This window comes from Nasonia vitripennis, chromosome 5 (genome assembly GCF_009193385.2).
Source record: "Nasonia vitripennis strain AsymCx chromosome 5, Nvit_psr_1.1, whole genome shotgun sequence".
In the NCBI taxonomy this organism is placed as follows: domain Eukaryota; kingdom Metazoa; phylum Arthropoda; class Insecta; order Hymenoptera; family Pteromalidae; genus Nasonia; species Nasonia vitripennis.
In genome coordinates, this window is record NC_045761.1 from 10109963 (window position 1) to 10127500 (window position 17538).

The 17538-nt window shown below is 46.7% G+C and overlaps 2 protein-coding genes across 9 annotated transcripts in view; both read left to right on the forward strand.

Moving 5' to 3' along the window:
* Positions 1-1050: 1050 nt before the first annotated feature.
* LOC100124124 (prisilkin-39) lies at positions 1051-13031 on the forward strand. Of its 5 annotated transcripts, none has more exons than XM_032601190.1 (5): positions 1051-1323; positions 3895-3970; positions 7078-7212; positions 7305-7397; positions 11975-13031. In XM_032601190.1, the coding sequence occupies exons 2-5, from the start codon at positions 3898-3900 to the stop codon at positions 12838-12840; spliced, it is 1167 nt and encodes a 388-aa protein (XP_032457081.1). In that variant the 5' UTR covers positions 1051-1323; positions 3895-3897; the 3' UTR covers positions 12841-13031. The 5 variants fall into 5 exon arrangements, with proteins under 5 accessions (XP_032457081.1, XP_001607983.2, XP_032457080.1 ...); XM_001607933.6 differs by having other exon boundaries at positions 1167-1323; positions 11957-13031; XM_032601189.1 differs by lacking the exon at positions 1051-1323 and adding an exon at positions 1893-2517 and having other exon boundaries at positions 11957-13031.
* Positions 13032-13729: 698 nt separating this feature from the next.
* LOC100124126 (allatostatin-A receptor) overlaps positions 13730-17538 on the forward strand; it is a 28330-nt gene continuing 24521 nt past the window's right edge. For all 4 annotated transcript variants that reach the window (XM_016988236.3, XM_031932312.1, XM_008217870.4 and 1 more), the window contains exons 1-2: positions 13730-14492; positions 16191-16694. In XM_016988236.3, the coding sequence (XP_016843725.1) occupies positions 16231-16694 (464 nt within the window). In that variant the 5' untranslated portion in view covers positions 13730-14492; positions 16191-16230. The remainder of the gene's footprint in view (positions 14493-16190; positions 16695-17538) is intronic.

Consider the following 17538-nt stretch of genomic DNA (forward strand, 5'->3'; position numbering starts at 1 on the left):
GGCCGTTACGGTCCTTCCTTTGTCGACAAAAAAAAGAGTCGAAAACAATATTGGCTCAATTCCTCCGGTACAGGGTATTAAAAACTTTATAACGGAATTTTCCCTTCTCCACTCGCGCAGCTCGGCTCCCTCTCTCTCTCTCTTTTTCTCTATTCTCGATGCAAAGTAAATTTAATAAGGCACCGGCGTAGGAGATTTGAGAAAGCCCGCGAGAGATCAAACGGAGCTCGGCGATGTTGACCGCAGAAATTACGCATCAGCCGCAAGTGCAGCGGGTAAAAGTCCTTCGGCTACAGCAGTTAAGGGAGAGAAAAACCAATTTCCCAGGTAAACATAATTCTCCGTTGAAAATTCGCCCCTTGTCTTCTCTCGAGACGAACGTCGACGTGTGTCCACATACACGTCGCGAGATATCCGAAAGCTCGAGTAATTCGAAAAATGCGCTCATCAAGCTTCGACAAACTCCTCGTCGGGAATAAGCGGGTTTTCTGCGGTCCTCTCGAGATACATCACGCGTCAGGGGGGGGGGGGTCATCAACCGGCAGCATTTTTCCGTCTATTTTTCGCGCGCGAAAAACGCGTTGACACCGCTTCCATACTATAGCTCACGCCTCTGCATCCATCAGGCTTATATACTCCTCGTCGCTCCAGCTTTTCCCGCATAATAACATCGTCGCTGATGCGAGAGAGTACTGCAGCAGCATAGCTACTTGCAGGCGCGAAAATAAATTATTCCCTCGACTTTATACTCGAGGCGCGCGCGTTCGCAGCTCTAATTTAAGTAAACGAAATCGAAATTAGATTTTTGCACGCCGAGACGCTCCCACGTACTCGCGCTACATCAGAGGATCCTATACCTATACACACACACACATACACACACACACACACTACAGCGCAGCGAGCGTTCTTCTCTCTCGCCGGAGTAAAACGGCCTCGTGGCCGTCCCCCTACTCCAGCTGGCGCTGCTGCAGTAGCCGTGTCTTCGTCCCTCTCTCTCTCTCTCTTTGCGACTGTATATAGCGCCAGGCTTAGCTTACTGCACGCTACGTGTGCGCTATATATATATATATATATATATATATATATACACGTCGCTCTCTCTCTCTCTCTCTCTCTCTGTCTCTCTCGCTTCTCGGCGTTTCGCCGCACCGCCAGAGGCTCTCTCCCGGCGCGCTCTGAAATTCCACCACAACGGCATTATATACCTCAGTGTCAAGCTAACTACCAACTCGGCCAGATCTTTGTCCTCGCGCTCGCACTATCACGCGTTCTACACCTATATATACGCACACCTTCGCGCACGACAGACAACAACACGAGGTACGTATTATATATATACGAGTATTTAGTAGCCTTTTGCCAACTCTTCAACGCTTTGGTATTATATTTTCGGAGCAGCTCTCCTATACTTTCATTTCTAACCGACTCCTTCGCAGTCGCTACACGAAGCAATGGCAGCAGCAGCTGCAGCGCTTATAACCTCGCTCGCTCCGTGTGAATGAACGTGGTTCGGTTTACGAAATATTCTCGCTTCTTTGCTACATAACCGAGCGCACGTGGAATTTCGCGCTGAATGAATTAGGCCGTCAGCTGTTGTTTGCGCGGGCTCTTTAAACATTCCTGTGTGTAGATCTATATATACGTCAGAGCTGTGTATCTATATGGCGCGGAATCCGTGAATGGAAAACTTACGCGCTGACGCGCAAATTTGTGCAATCGGTGATGATGCATCGCGAAAAAAATTGCTCGGATGGAACGCTTTTTACATTATTTTGTTCGCGATTCGCTGAGTTTACGCATAACGCGCGGATGTATCCTTGAGAATCGGCACACATATCGTCAGCGGAAATCTGCTCGACTTTTGCGCGGCGATATTTACGCCACAGAAAGATTCAAGATCACGCATCGGGCCGACCTCAAAGTTTCTTTGACACCGCCGATTTTGCACGTCCGCGACTCGGAATCTTTGCTTACGGCGCGTATAATGCGACGACCTTGTCAAAACCGCGCGGATGATGTCTGTCGTCAGCGTTATTTTTAGCGGACTGTATACGTATACGCACACACGCGTGTCTATGTATCTCGAGATATTCTGTAGCTTTTCTCATTAAACGTACATTACGCTCACACGCGCTATCTCATCGCGTACGATCAAGCTTTGATTGAAAAATTCGTTTCGGAGCAATTGGGAAATAACGATGTAGTTTGCTCGTTATATATATCGCGGCCACTTGAAATTCTAATGCTATGCTAATCGCCGCTACTGCAGCTATGTATCACTTTTCGCTTCAATTCCGAGGTGTATTAAGACGAAGTGTAGCTGCGACTGAGAAATTGGCTCGATTTCAGTAGGCTTCGCGCGTTAGTCGCGATCGATCAATATTCATCTCTATCGCGTGTGTAAGGTCGGCTGCTGTGCTATAGAGAAGAGAATGAGTTTCTTGTAACGACGCGCCTATATGCTTTTTTTACCGCGAGTCAAGGAAACGATAATGCTTTATCGTTATAAACGAGGTTTGTGTATTACACAGAGTTATTGCGCATTCGGTTTTTCAGAAATCTCGAGACAAAAAAGGAGTATCAGTGGGAACCGGAAAAGACCACGATTACACACTTGTATACATCCTCCAATTATATTTTTCGTTATAATTAAGCCATTTGTCAAGCTCGGCTTCCTATAAAGCCTCGCGCCTCGAAAACAATTTATTTCTTCCAACGCGACGAAATTTCAAAAACTCTCGTAATTACACCATCGAAGAGGTCGATCGCTAACGAACCTACATCTCTGCCTTATCATCTTGCACACGCGACGCGTATATAACACTCGAATCCCGGCGCAATAAATAACGGAAAACGTCAGGGCCGCCTAACGCGCGGAAAAGAAAATACCGGACCTATAGTACTCTAAAAAAAAAACAACGACAGCCGCATCTCTGTATAACGTCACAGTGTACAACAGCGGAGGTCATACGTCACAGAGTGGAGTACGACGCGATCGACATGTACACACATTGCACTCGCGAGTCTGCTGTTTTTTTTGTCACGCTTCGAGAGAGCGAAGTTCGCGTGAGCGCAAGGGCGAGTCGATAAAAAGTCCAGCCTAATGTATATGCATTGGACAAAAGGGCATTAAGCGGGTTTCGGTGTCAATTTGCGCTGCAGACACGCGCAAGGCAATTATTCCGATCGCCGAGGCGTTGTGTGTGTGTGTGTATGTGTGTGTGTGTGTGTGACCTTACGAGGGCGCGACGTGATGAATAGAAACCGCGAGTAAAGAAATTTTTGGAGCTGGCTGCTTTTTCCTGTATGTCCGAACAATGGGCGCAGCAGTAGAGCGGCCTTCTATATCTATATTCTCGATCCGTAAAAACCCGTTTATCTCAGCGCGAGGACATACGTGCTTTTTCCACTTCTTTTTATAGGATACGAGGCAATTCCTCGGATATTTGTTTCTTTTCCTAGAAACATCGATACTCGCGCTAAACACATCGTCGTCACACAGACGCGCTTACAATTAATTCTCTCCTCCTCCTCGGCGGACTTACAATACATAACAGCCAGTCGTACGTGCCTCGGTTTCGACTAATTACACCAGTGCGCGCGATGCATCTCTCTCGCGTGTACAGTTTTATTTTCGTTGTCCGCTCGCGCCGCGAGGAGATGTTTAGAAAGCAGCATAGCCCGGCTCCCGCGAGTTTTATGCTCGTAATTATGCGGGTAATTAGCGCGGCGCCCGGAGAGGAAGAAAAAAATGTACACGAGCTGCGCGATGACAAAGAACCTGCGAAATTTCCTTCTCTGTGTGCTTTAACAAGCTGTCCTCGTTGTCGGCAGGACATATCTATATACGCGTGTATACTGATGTAAGACTGGACTTTTGTTTTGTTACAGAGGATGTCGAGCGCAGCGTCGATCGCCATACTTCTGGCGGTCCTCGTCGCCGCCAGCGATGCAGTTCCTTATTCCAGTGAGTATAAATGTTTATCGCTGTACATATAGTTTTAGTTTATATGGGAAAATAACGACGCCTCTACAATCTCCTCATTTACGTTCGTACTAATAATGATGCCGCAGTTTGTGTAAATCATATCTACAAGCTCTGATGTTTATAATTGACTCTTAATGCTCGAGCGAACGGCGTTTCACGAGAAAAACAATTTTCAACGCGCCGCTCGAAAAGAACGATCGCGATAAAGATGTAATTTTTTCATCCCGACTAATTGCGACGTTTGCAACGTATATGCACACATACATGGAGAAGAAAAAAAACGTTGAAATTAATGTAGCGACTTAAGTAAAACTACAGAGGACGCCCCTTCAGTGAATGCTACTGCAGACTTCAGTAAAATCTACTGAACTGTCAGTTTCGAGTGACATGAGCATCGCTTAAGTTAAAATTACTTGTCGCGCTTCAGTAGAGATTATCGTTTAGAATAAAGAAGCAGCAGTGTTTGGGAATTACCACAATCCTAGACAATTTTATATTTCAATGAATACCCAAAGTTTCAAAGTTCATATGATATGCATGCAGTGAGCTTCATTTCACTTGACCGTACCAAGTCATCAATTTTTATTCAATCATGTCATACTAACTGACTGAAGAAGAGTTATTAGAAAATTCTTATCTTTCAAAATAGAAAACCACGACCCAAAGCTTAAAATTGTTTTGAATTTTTTGAATAGAATGCTTCTGAACTGTAAATCAAAAACTATTGATATGTACTCTTTTTGGAAATGTTAAGAGCTGATTAATAAGTTCAAGCAATCTTTATTGTGTTATTACTTTAATTGACTGATTTGAGATTTTGGTCCAACATCACCGATACCAAGCAAAATGTGAAATTCGTATCTAATGTACTCGCAGCCTCAATTAATGTGCGAATGAGTTCATTTTTACTTTAGTTTTGTTGAGCAAGGCATTGTGCACTACTATCATGCTAATTTACACAATATCTATTAATTTCTTCAGTCAGTTAGTATGACATGATTGAATAAAAATTGATGACTTGGTACGGTCAAGTGAAATGAAGATCAGTGCATGTATATCATATAAACTTTGTGCAGATATTATTCTGACGTCAATATCTATCAATTAGTTTAACCCGATAACATGATATTATGTACTTATTTCTTTTCCTAACCTTATTCTAATTATAATCAATTATGTAGGTTCATTTATATTCATTAATAAACATTGAAATTCTCATTCTCAAACTTTATTTCGTACATTGGAAGTCGCGACTATAACATTTTTGGTTGATTCAACGAAAGATTTAAGTTAAATTAACTTGATAGCCCGTTACTTAAGCGCTCAGGTTAAATTTACTTGAATCTTACTCAACTTTTTTTTTCTCAGTGTAGTCATCGTGCAGCAGTACCACAGTGACGTATATTCGCTGCAAGACAAACTCATACTCCGACGAACTATATACTCGCGCAACGGGCGATTGACGCGCTAATAAAATCGATCGAGCGTCAATTATAGCTAACGAGAAGCACGAGGCTCGGCCTAATGCGTATGCAGCTCTCTCTCTCTCTCTCTCTCTCTCTCTCTCCCTAAAATCGATGCTATCCCGACGTCACAGCCTCGTGCAAGCTCTCATATATATACAACAGAGCTTGCGCTCGAAAAGTGCTGCACTCGAGGCAAGAACAAAGCGCCGCGATGTCGTCGATATTGGAAAAACTCGCGAGCGAGTTTATACACACACAGAGTAGAGCAGAGACACTTTGCTTCGAGGAAAAAAGCTGTTTACTTATCTCTTGAGAGAGAGAGAGAGAGAGAGAGAGAGAGAGCGAGAGAGAGAGAGAGAGAGAGAGAGAGAGAGAGCTGCGGACTCTGTGATTCGACGCGTGCTTGCGCGCTCGCGCACTCGCTGTTTATTCGTCGTTTTCGAATACATAAGTTCGAAGAAATGTTTTGCCATATAAAACGCGTATACGGTACAGTCGCAAGGTAGCCTGCGGTAGAAAAATCTACTTTTCCCCGCGCGCACATCCAGAAGCGAGACACGGGCTCACCGCGGAATTACGTATTCATTATATTTTTTTATAATCGAGAATTTATGGCTAACGTGCGCGCTTTCAAGAGCTTACAGCTTGCAGCGCGCAGAGCTGCTGGATTTTCATTGAAAAATTACACGTCTGCGCAAAACTCTCGACCCTCGTCTGCAGCTCTCCTACAGCGAACCATTAAAACTTTAGTCACGAGAACGAAATTCAAAATTCCACGCGCGTCATATAAATGCATGCACGTATTTCCTTCTATAATATTACGCGCACGTCGAGATTAATCCATCGTTATAAACACCAAAAACGGCACAGGCAAGCTGCAGCGCGCGAAGAGGCGATGTTTTCCGCACGCTAGACCAGTTCGGATAATCGAAAATCGATGCCGATAAAACAGCCCCCGAGAGAGAGAAAGAGAGAGAGAGAGAGAGAGAGAGAGAGAGAGAGAGAGAGAGAGAGAGAGAGAGAGAGAGAGATACTGAAATAGAATTATGATTAGCCGCGCGCATTACGTGCTATTTCATATAAACGTCTTTGTCGCTAAACGCTCTCAATTACTCAGTAATCCGCGCGTCTCTGATCGATTGACACTTTCCGGGGCGTGTGAAAAAAGAAGAAGGTGGAGGAAGAAGAAGAAGAAGAAGGCGGAGGGAAAATAGAGGAAACGATCGGGACGGTGTAAACGCAGACTTATGGCGCCTGGTGCACGCGCGGAAAAAGGGAGGAATACGAGAGAGGACTTTGGAATATACAGCTTTTGCCGGGGCGCGGGACGGATGCAAAAGAAAAACAGAGAACGAGGGTTGAGCTTTCTCTTTCGCGCTGCTGAAAATAGTCCGATGATGGGGGAGAATATTTGCGGCGGGCAAACCCGTTCGCGAATACATTCAGCGTCGTCGAGCACTTGTTATGTGTTGTGGATATTTAAGCTCTGCGCGAGAGAGATCGCTTTTATCGGTGTATAACGAGGCTCGAATGAGCTTGACCGTAAAGCTCTTATTATAATCGAGCTTATCATAATAACACACGCATTACTAAAGCTATAATTCCGTCTTTACAACGCAGAGTACGGCAGGACCTGCAAGGACATCGGCTGCCGTTCGAACGAGGTCTGCGTGATGGCCGAGGACCCCTGCAGCCGGTACCAGTCCGACAACTCTTGCGGTCGTTACCCCACCTGCCAGAGGTCGTCCGATGGAGGTTCGTATACGCACACACGCATCGTCGATAAAAGCTCTTTGCAAGCTCTCTGACCTTTTTTTGTCTGACTCGTTTTTTCATTTCTGCCATAGGCGAGAGCTGTACCACGAAAATCTGTCCCAGCGGACAGTACTGCAAGACAGAGAACGGAAGGCCGACCTGCGTCAACACTACTCCAGGACTCGGTGAGTGGCGATGGTTTTGGGTTGACAGTTTTGGCACTTTTGGTTTTTTTTTACTCAACTCTCTTGTACATTTATACATAGTAATACACCGTGTTCGATCCATCCGAAATTGCAGAAGTATTCGGTATACTCTTGGAGGTGCTTCGATCCAAACTGATATGATTGTCGGTATTTATAAAAGCTCGAGTGTACCCGTGAACTGCTCGTCGCTCTTTTTTTTTCAAATGCAACGAAGAAACTCGTCGCAGCGGCGTATCTGTGTCACGATAACTCCTGTCGCGCAGTCAATAATTGCTCGAGTCACGCATTTAAATACGACGATAACGACACGCTCTCACGGCGAGTTTCTTCCTCGGAGGGAATACTTCTGCAGCTCTCTCACTTTACATCCATAAACGCGCGTCTGTACATACACCAAGACACAGGGCTTTCGTCGTGCGTTGCATAACGTACTTCCGTTCGCGCGCGTCCACATAACGCTGATGCGCACAAAGGACACCTCGCGCGGAGGTTTTCCCGCGGTCACTTTACGCCGAGAAGCGCGACGGATCTTATACATACGCATAAACGCGCCGTAAACACACTCGCGCTTAGAAGGGCAAAAGCGCAATTTACGGTCATGTCGCGCAAGCGTCACTGCATGCGGTGTATATAGTCGGGACATCCTTTTCTCTGCTGCACGTGTACCTATGATAGCGGTATTAATGATCAACTCCCGCTCTCGATCGATGTTATACTAATTCCTTGAAATTTCAATGGCGGAAAACGCGACGCTTGCGGTCTTGAACCTAACGTAATCGCTCGCTCTCCTTCGGCGCACATACATTCACACTCGCCTCTGGCTGATGTTCCCTCATTTGATTCTACCTCTCTTCCTTTTCTCTCTCTGTCTGTTTCACGAAGCAAATAGTTGTTGGTCTGCACTACTACTGCGTTATGTTTTCCCGATGAGTGTGTCCGTGTTATTAATAGTTCTCCCAAGCAATAGCAGGTGATGGCGAATTAGAAAAGTGCTCGCTCAATTAATCCCTGGCGCACGCAATGACTAGCCCTAGCAAAAAAATAAATAAATAAATAAAATGATGTTGCAATCCGCATCGCATGCTGCACGACCTTATAACTCGCTGATGTGAGTTCTCCACTCCGATGCACGCGATTCTCGCTCCTCCCCCGTATATGTAACACTCACAAGGCTATTTATGTGTGTCAACTACTGTGTGCGTGCGTGTGATGGTTAACCCTACTTTGAAAGATACACCTGCACAATTATACTTACAAAACCTTGCGAGCGAGTTGTGTGTTTTTCTCTTATTCGGTCGCCCGCACCGTCGTTATTGCGAAGACACTCAGAGAAAAGAAACTCGCTTTCCCGTACATATCCGCGAGTCGCGGCGACTCTTTCTCTGGCTGGGCTTTGCAGAGACTCGACGAGAGGAGACTGTGTGTACACCGGAAGCTAGAGCGGCAGCGCTGCCTGTCTGTATTTTCAGAGTACGACTCGGCGGGCATCGCCTCGGTCAACGGCCAGCGAACCAACAGCAATCAGCCCAGTGTTCCAGCCGACAGATACGCCCCCTCGAACCCCTACGCCGGTGCTAACGCTCCGCCAGCCGAGGATGTCAGCCACGGCCTCAACCAGCCGTCCTATGCCAACAACCAGCCGGCCTACCCGCCTTATCCACCCACCAACAACAACAACAACAATTACGGTTACCCGGCGTATCCGAGCGGGAACAACAATCCGCAACCGAACAAACCGGCCGTCGACCAGTACGGATACCCGATCTATCCGCCCGCTACCAGTCGACCTACGATCAACGACAACCGCGGCTACCACAACAACTACCCCCAGCACAACATGCCGCAGCACAACACCGGCTGGAGCAACTCTTATCCCAACACGATTTACAGGAGAAACGGAGCCAGTGCCCTCCATCTCTCGACTGTCCTCCTCGCGGCGCTCTGCGCCCTCAGTCTCAGGATAGCCCGAGCGTAAATCTCCGCGCCCTATGCCGAATGTACGTCCCCGTCTGTGTGGTGGATGATACACCAGGTTGCGAGAATCTAGATGATTGAACTGTGTGCGTGTGTTTCTCTGAGACGAAAAGATGGCCGCTTCCTTCGCTGATTCGAGGAGCATTTGACTACACTTTCATTTTCCGCATAATTGACTTTTCTCAGTCTAATGACTCTCGCGGCTATTACCGGGGAATGGATGACGAGAAAATTTCTACACGTACACGCTTAACGAACGTCCATTCGTGCCTTCCTTTCGGTCTCGTTGCTGTCTGTGTGTGTGTGTGTGTATGTGTCGACGTATGCAATTTTTATCGAGTGCGCGCCAGCCGATTGCGCCAACGAGTCTGTGTCGCAACGACGCATTTTTTGAAATTTTCTCGACATAAACGATGTATCATAATGTGTATAATATTAATTCAGCGCGATGTATACCGGCTCCTCCGACGCGTTGCACAAGGTTCGAGGAGCTTGTGCCTTGTTCGAAGCTGTTTTGTAAATGTGTTAATCTGTATAATGATGTGGACGGATCAAGATTATACAGGATTGTAAGCGGGGAGACACGTAGATGTTGATATTCATTTATGTCTTTATCGTTAGAGAGCTAGGTGCAGTTAGAGTACAGTTAAACCCGTCCTTATTTTGTTTTTTCTCTTTCGTTCTTTCTAAGCAAGACTGTCGGTAGGTCGAATTTTTTTTTTATCATATGGTCTTACGACACTATATTATATTACAGTAACTCCAGTATTACGTTATCCGTCGTTATTACTATACTTATGATTAGTATTATAATCCTCGAAAAAACGAGCATGTTTACCCTGACGTTTTCAAAGAATAAATAAACAAGTTCAATCTGTGTACGCAAGGTGTGTTCTTCTCCCGAATCGCAAACGACTTTTAATCAAGATAACATCCGATATTATCCGCGCGCATCTCGCTAATTCGATCTCAATAAACTTCTAATGCCTAATTTCGTAATCGCACAAGAGCAGAGAGAGAGAGAGAGAGAGAGAGAGAGAGAGAGAGAGAGAGAGAGCCCGCGTTCAAGTTTCATACTCCGCAGCGTCGAACCGGCGTCCCAGAGCTCGTGTTTGTACGTGTGCTCCGTCTTATCTCTTATCTTTCCCCGACCTCCGTGACCCGGTCTCGCGACGCACAACGTTGACCTCAAGCTACACATACATAACACACGCATTTACTCACCGCACGAGAGAGTCTGACCTCTTCCGTCATTTCACACACGCATACACACGAGGGAAAAAATCCTGACAAATACCGACGCAATTCGACAGCTCCAGCGGCGCGACGTCCACCGGGTTACCAGCGTCCCCGAGTGACTCCGAAGCCGGTTATTCCAACGCCGCCTCCTCGTAGCTCCTCCTTTGGCAATCGCTACGGCGGCGGTAGTAACTACGGCGGAGGTGGAAGCGGCTATCGCAACAAGATCGGCCAGGGCTCAGTCTGGGATAGACTTTACGGTGGTGGTGGTGGTGCAGGCGGCCGAGGCGGAATCCGCGACTATCAGAGACCGACGACCAGCAGACCTGCGGCCAATTACTATCCCGGAGGAAAGGACCATTACCAGACGCACACCTCGATCGACTCCAAGGGGAATAGGGTCTGGACGTTCTCTGGATAAGACATCCTTTGCTCCGTCGTGTGTCTGATGCTCTGACGTATACGGATGCGCAGTTGTGCACAATTACGCACGGGAGACGCGTTGTCGGGATCGTGCTTCGGGAATTTCATTGCTGTACTTAAACTAGTAGAAGAGATGATCTTTAATTTCGACGACGCTTACTCTATAATACACATAGCTTTAATCAAATACTCCTTATCGTTGCCAAGAGCCTTATTGCTTTATACAGTTAACATTTGTGCCATATTGAATGCATATTTTGTATAACGACGAGTGTACAGAAGTACTTTTACTACATACGAGTCAATAAAGTTGTCTACCATTTTATTCAAAGAAACCCTCGCCTCATGTCTCTGAGCGAAATCTTTTGGGAGAGTCGCACATCCGCATGAAAATATAACACACGTGTATATAAAAGGATTAACACCTCGGTTCGACCGAGTTGAAATTTTAATTAAGGTGAGTGCGCGGGCGCGAGATCGTCTCGTGGAAAGAAAACGCCATAATGCATGTCAAAGGGATCGCGCGATGGAAACATTCTATGGAGGAAAAGAAAATGCAGGGTTGGTTGCATGATGTACTGCTTTGACGGACTATGCGCTTCTCCTACTTTTCAAAAATATAACGAATCTAAAACCGCCTTCAACTCACACACTCTCTTTCTCTTTCCTCCTATACATTCTCATATCTGAATCTGGGCAGACTTATTCACACAGGTCGCGAGACTCTATATACGTATATGCTTGTACACTGTGCTGAATCCCTGCCTGAAAATTCACATCCCTCCCTCTCTCTCTCTCTTTCTCTCTCTTTCTCTCTGTCACAACACTCCAAATAATCCGGCATGTCCGTCGGGGTCGCGAGGTGGCCCTTAGCGCGCGTCCACTAATTGAGGCAAAAAAAGTTGACGAAATGTTTGCAGAGGACGACGGTGGCGAGAAGAAGGACCTGGCCAGGCGCGACGACGAGACCCAGAAACCCAGCGGCAGCAGCGGCAGCGGTTACCCCGCGGGATCCGGCTATCCGGATTCGAGCCAGACCAAGTCCGCGGATAACCCGGCCGGCTCCGGTTATCCCTCGGGTTCTGGATATCCGGATGCTTCGACTGGTGCAAAAACGGCATCCAGGCCGGTATCCTCCGGTTACCCGTCGGGTTCTGGTTACCCATCGGGCTCTGGATACCCCTCCTCGGGATCGGGTTATCCATCGGGTTCTGGATATCCTTCATCGGGATCGGGTTATCCATCGGGTTCTGGATACCCCTCCTCGGGATCGGGTTATCCTTCGGGTTCTGGATATCCCTCCTCGGGTTCTGGCTATCCGGATCCAAGTCAGACGCGGACGAGCGCAAAGCCGGTGGCGTCTGGTTATCCTTCGAGCGGTGGTGGCTATCCCGGTTACCCCTCGGGTAATTCGGGTTATCCGTCGTCGGGCTCAGGATACCCAGGTTATCCGAGCCAGGATCAATCGAGGAGGACCACTTCGACGATGAACAACGCGAACAATAACTACCCTGCCCCGGCTGTGGGTTACAGCAACCCCTACGGTGGTTCCTATCCTCCTCCTCAAGGACAATATCCTGGATACAATCCCAACTACCCGCCACCCCAGGGTGGATACAATCCGAATTACCCACCACCACAGGGCGGATACAACCCGAACTACGGTCCACCACCTACCACGACGAAGAAGCCCGGCATCAAAGACCAACTCACCAACTTTGCCAAGAACCTCGCTCAGAAGGTTCTGACACAGGCAATCATCGACAAGGTTTCGGGACGAAACTGATTTGAAGCTGCTGATCGAAAGTAGTTTCTTTGAATGCCACGAATGTTGCTTTTCTCTTGCTCTCTATAAAGATGACTCGACTGCTTATTAGATGGTCACTGCGCAAAAGAATACTCAATTCTACACATCCTTTTTTTTCCTTGTTCTTATTTATGTGAACATGATCAATAAATTTAATTTAATTTATATAAGTTTGAAAGTATCCTTTATTGTCCCAAATATTAAGACGATGGATTTTACGATCGAAGCATATCAAAGGAACCACGGGGTAGGTTTTAACGTCAAAACTCCATAAAGTCAGTCATAAATAAAGCTATGAAATCGTATGATGTTTGACAATTTCTGGGGCGAATCAACCTCGAAATGAAATTCAGTCTATTCCGGGATCCGCAATGTGTTTACGTTTTTCCTTTTGAAGCATTGCGTAACCGCTCGTCAGCAGCCGATTCATCGATGTTTATGCGAACCTCGGCGAATCTAAATAATAATACTGATCGTCGTTTTCATAGCTTTGAGCATTGTTAGCATTTCAGAAAGTTTGTCTAAAATTTTTCAGTAAATTTTACTAATCAAAACAAATCAAATATCTTATATTTATATTTGTTAAACATTTAAATTTTGAAATCACTATAGAATCAATCTTCCTTAACATCGGAGCTCTACCGCAGTGTTCATCCATCGGTCGGTAACCATTATCACCTTACCATCAGTCAGCAATCCTGTGATTCCCCTCATTCTCCACCAGACACCGCCATCAGTAACACATCCCGCAGAATTTAACAACCGGCTTAAAGAAGAAGAGGAGGGGGAAAACTCCGAAGCAGCCGGCGACATGCGCGTTTACGGCACCATCCTCGCGCGGAAGAGAGGAGCGAAATTTGATTTGGTGACTGCCCCCGCGTGCACAGTCGTGCCGCACTCGCCATCGCGGAGGGCGCGCAGAGTCAGTCGCTCACCCTTCGTCGCGTCATGAGTCGCCGTTCACCCCGACGAAGGACGATCACAGTCGCGGTACCGCATTATACCATCATCAACAAGTGACCCGCAGGAAATAGCATCAGCCGATCGGAAAGGAAGAACAAGAAAGTGCGCGCGACGAGATCATGCTGCCAATAGCGCTACCGAGATCGTGGTGGTGCAAGCACCGGTGCGGCTTCTCGCTGATCAAGAGGAGATCGTTCATACGGAAAAAGAGATGCTGTCGCGACGCTCGGAGTAATCGCGACTACTAAATCGTCACACCTCGCCGGTTCTTGTTTCCTCTGAAATTGTAATCTATATTATACGCATTGCTGCATCGTTTTACAGGAGAAATCGATGATCGTTATTTGATATTTTTAATCGCGCCAACAGAGTTTTCGCGCATAGTATTTGAATATTGTTACATGCTATCGGTGTAAATTTATTAGCAAATCGTGTCGCAAGGCTGAAGAAAGTATTACACGCGCGGATGATGTTTCCTACGGTGGTGGCCAGTGATCGTTGAGCGAGAAGTGTTTGAAAAATTGTTGTTGTTATAATACAGAGCGGCGCAAGAATTGAGATTTAGATTATTGTAGACCATGCCTCGCCTCAGGATAGCCGGTCTCTGGTGGCACTGGCGCACCGCGTGATAGCGCCGACGAATCCTGCTGGACATGTGGCAGGGCTGGGTAAATCTTAAAATTCCCTTTGCCATTACCCCGAGGGTGGATTTCTCATTGTTAAAGTGCGCTGAACTCGAGAGAGATTATTGCAAGAGTTGCGCTCGCAAACAAATTACGGTGTGTGTGAAGGGAATTGTTGCGCGGGAGTGTTTCTATCGAATCATTTTTGGGATCTGGTGATAAGATAAAAGGCTATAATGAAAGTAGAGATAGCCGACATCGAACTATACTCATGTACACACGATGGCTATTTGTTTTAGAGTGGATATTGTTGAATCGTGCAATATTGATGGCATTTTCAATATTCGACATTGGGAAATGATCGATCGCGTGGGTATAGGTGGCAGAAAATTACGAATTGAAATCGATTCACTGTCTAATTACTGCCTTTGTGATATATACTATAACGAATTTCGCTGATGCGGTGTTCCGCTTCAAAGACCGGTTTCTTGGTAATTCCAACAAAAGTGGTTAATGATTATATGTGGCGCAGGTGAAACAGTTCTATTACTGCGAAATTCGCAAGTTTCGGAGCACAAACAACGGCGCATATTCGCGAAAATTAATTAACGGCCCTGCATAACTCCGCGTATCAAAACTCGTAATCGAACCAAACCAAAGAATCCGCGAGTATAATTATCAAAATAACACACGCGATTACAGAGATGCCCTCCGGGGATACGAACCAGTCGAAAATTACACCAATACGGTTCCCCCGCGCTTACACACGTGAAAATAACTCAAACAGAGGTAAGTAGGTAAATTCTCCGGGTACGTAGTAGCTAGAGCTAATTTCGTGAATTTACAAGCCATCCGCTGGGACCGGTAAGTAGAGTAACCTAAGCGCTCGATCAGCCGTAACATATCCGAAGCGATAACCGCCATGCATAAACGAGCCGAAGCTCTTCGCGACGCCTTTATGTACCCAGTAACGAAGGGTTAAAAGGTCATTGTTACCCCTGAAAGCTTTATGTCTCGCGAATACGACTGTCTCTCTTCGGCGTGTTATATACGAAAATGGCTTGTGCGTTTTAGGTTGGCCCCGTATATTATCTGTCTTATCAGCCTCGACGCACGAGCTGGTAAGTCTTGATCGGTTTTACGAGGCGATCGTGATTTTAAATTATTAAATTTTACGTGCTTTAAAAATTTCGCACTGTTCGGAGAGTACCTGATCTACAGATCGGCAAGCACTCGTTTGCATTCAAATCCTGCAGAGTTTGGCTCCGGATTCACCCGAGAATTGGTCAACTTTGAAATTATCAGGATATCCATCACAACTTTTGATGTGGTTTCGAGGCGATTTTAACTTTGTCACTTTGCATTTTGCACGAATATAAAAGAACACATAGTTCTGCGCATTATACTTAATAAAGCACAGTCATCATAGCCCGTCTTAATACGCGTCTAATTGGCTCGATGCTCGTTCACTTACTTAGCACAAGAGGCATTCAGACGTAGACTCCATTATCGCTGATTACGCTTCGTTACGTTATACATCGGTCTGCTCTTCACAAACAATGAAGAACTTGCTCCAAACCGGCAAGATCTCTCTCGAGTGCTTTCGATGAAAAAGCACCCAGTTGCGCAACGGAACTTGCGCGCTCGGGTATACAGCAAAAAATCCACCTTCAGACCGGCATATAAAATCGAAAAAAAAAACATCACCGCTAAACATCGCCTTCTCCCCCGCGCAATAATCAGCCCTGCAGCAGCAACAGCAGCGACAGGTTCGTTGTCCAGGATGACGGAGCTCGGTTGGTCAGCGAACTCGAGCGTCTCGCAGGCGATACTGCTGACGGCGAACCTGACCTCGACGGCATTGCAGCAGCAGCCGCCGATCGGTTGCTACGAGGACGAGCTCATGGAGGAGGAGCTGGACTTCGACCAGGTGCTCGTCCAGAGTATCGTCCAGGTAGTCGTGCCGATTTTCTTCGGCCTGATCGGCATCCTCGGCTTGCTCGGCAATTCGCTCGTCGTCATCGTCGTCGCGGCGAATCCCGGCATGCGCTCCACCACCAACATACTCATCATCAACTTAGCCGTCGCCGATCTGCTCTTCGTCCTCTTCTGCATACCCTTCACCGCAACCGATTTCGTCCTACCCTACTGGCCGTTCGGCAACGCCTGGTGCAAGGTCGTGCAGTACCTTATCATCGTCACCGCCTGCGCCAGCGTCTACACCCTCGTGCTCATGAGCCTCGATAGGTGAGTCTTATTTTGTGTATTCTTTTCCTTCACTCCATCGCTCTCTCGCTTCTTGGAAAGTTAGCGCGCTGATGGAGTTTCGGCAAGTTGTTATACACGTCGCGGACCGCAAGGAGAGATTGATGTATTTGCGCAGAGTATAAACGTGAAAGTTGATCCACCACCGCGACAAACTTCCTTCCGGCTTTTGGATTTATTATGGGCCGTGTGAGAGCGAGCGCTAACCATTTATGTTCGGTTCTATTCAGCTCGCCAACTCGTTAAATAATTAATGCTTCTTTCCTCCATCAACCTACGATGCGCAGCCTGTTGTTATTGCGTTGCTTTGATTCGGTAACGATGTGCCACTAGTAAACCATCCGCGCGCGGCTAATAAACAGCATTATGACAAGCGGATACATCGCGCGCGAGCTCGATATCGTATTCGGAACCGAGGGGAATAAAAAAAGATCGCGGCGCATCGAGTCGTCATTTATACCGGATCACGAAAAGTCGCGAGCTATTTCCGATCGTCGCTGCAGCCTGCATGTGTTTCTTTTTTATTCCACTCGCTGTTTTCGACTCTCGAGAACAGAGTCGGATGGACGAGTTACACACGTTATTCTATACGGAGAGATCCGGTTTCGCTTTATTAACAGGATACGGGGACATTCTTCTCGCCGTTTCTATAAACAATAACATTTCCCGAGAGTTCTCTCTTTATCTACCCTACTCGAATTTCTAGCGCCGTCGGCTATTGGTTCAATCCATTATCGCGTACACTCGAAAAGTCCCATCGTTGCCGCCGACTGATCTCGAGAGAAACACTTTCCGCACGTATAGCGAGGAAATTTGTACCTGCAGT

What these genes read in the sequence shown, in the direction of transcription:
- LOC100124124 (XM_031932314.2), top strand. Translation starts at nt 3,607, where the DNA reads ATGCATCTCTCTCGCGTGTACAGTTTTATTTTCGTTGTCCGCTCGCGC. An exon ending in TTATGCTCGTAATTATGCGG is followed by an intron (nt 3,721 to 3,894) that starts GTAATTAGCGCG and finishes GTTTTGTTACAG; the next exon opens with AGGATGTCGAGCGCAGCGTC. An exon ending in CAACACTACTCCAGGACTCG is followed by an intron (nt 7,398 to 11,956) that starts GTGAGTGGCGAT and finishes AGGCAAAAAAAG; the next exon opens with TTGACGAAATGTTTGCAGAG.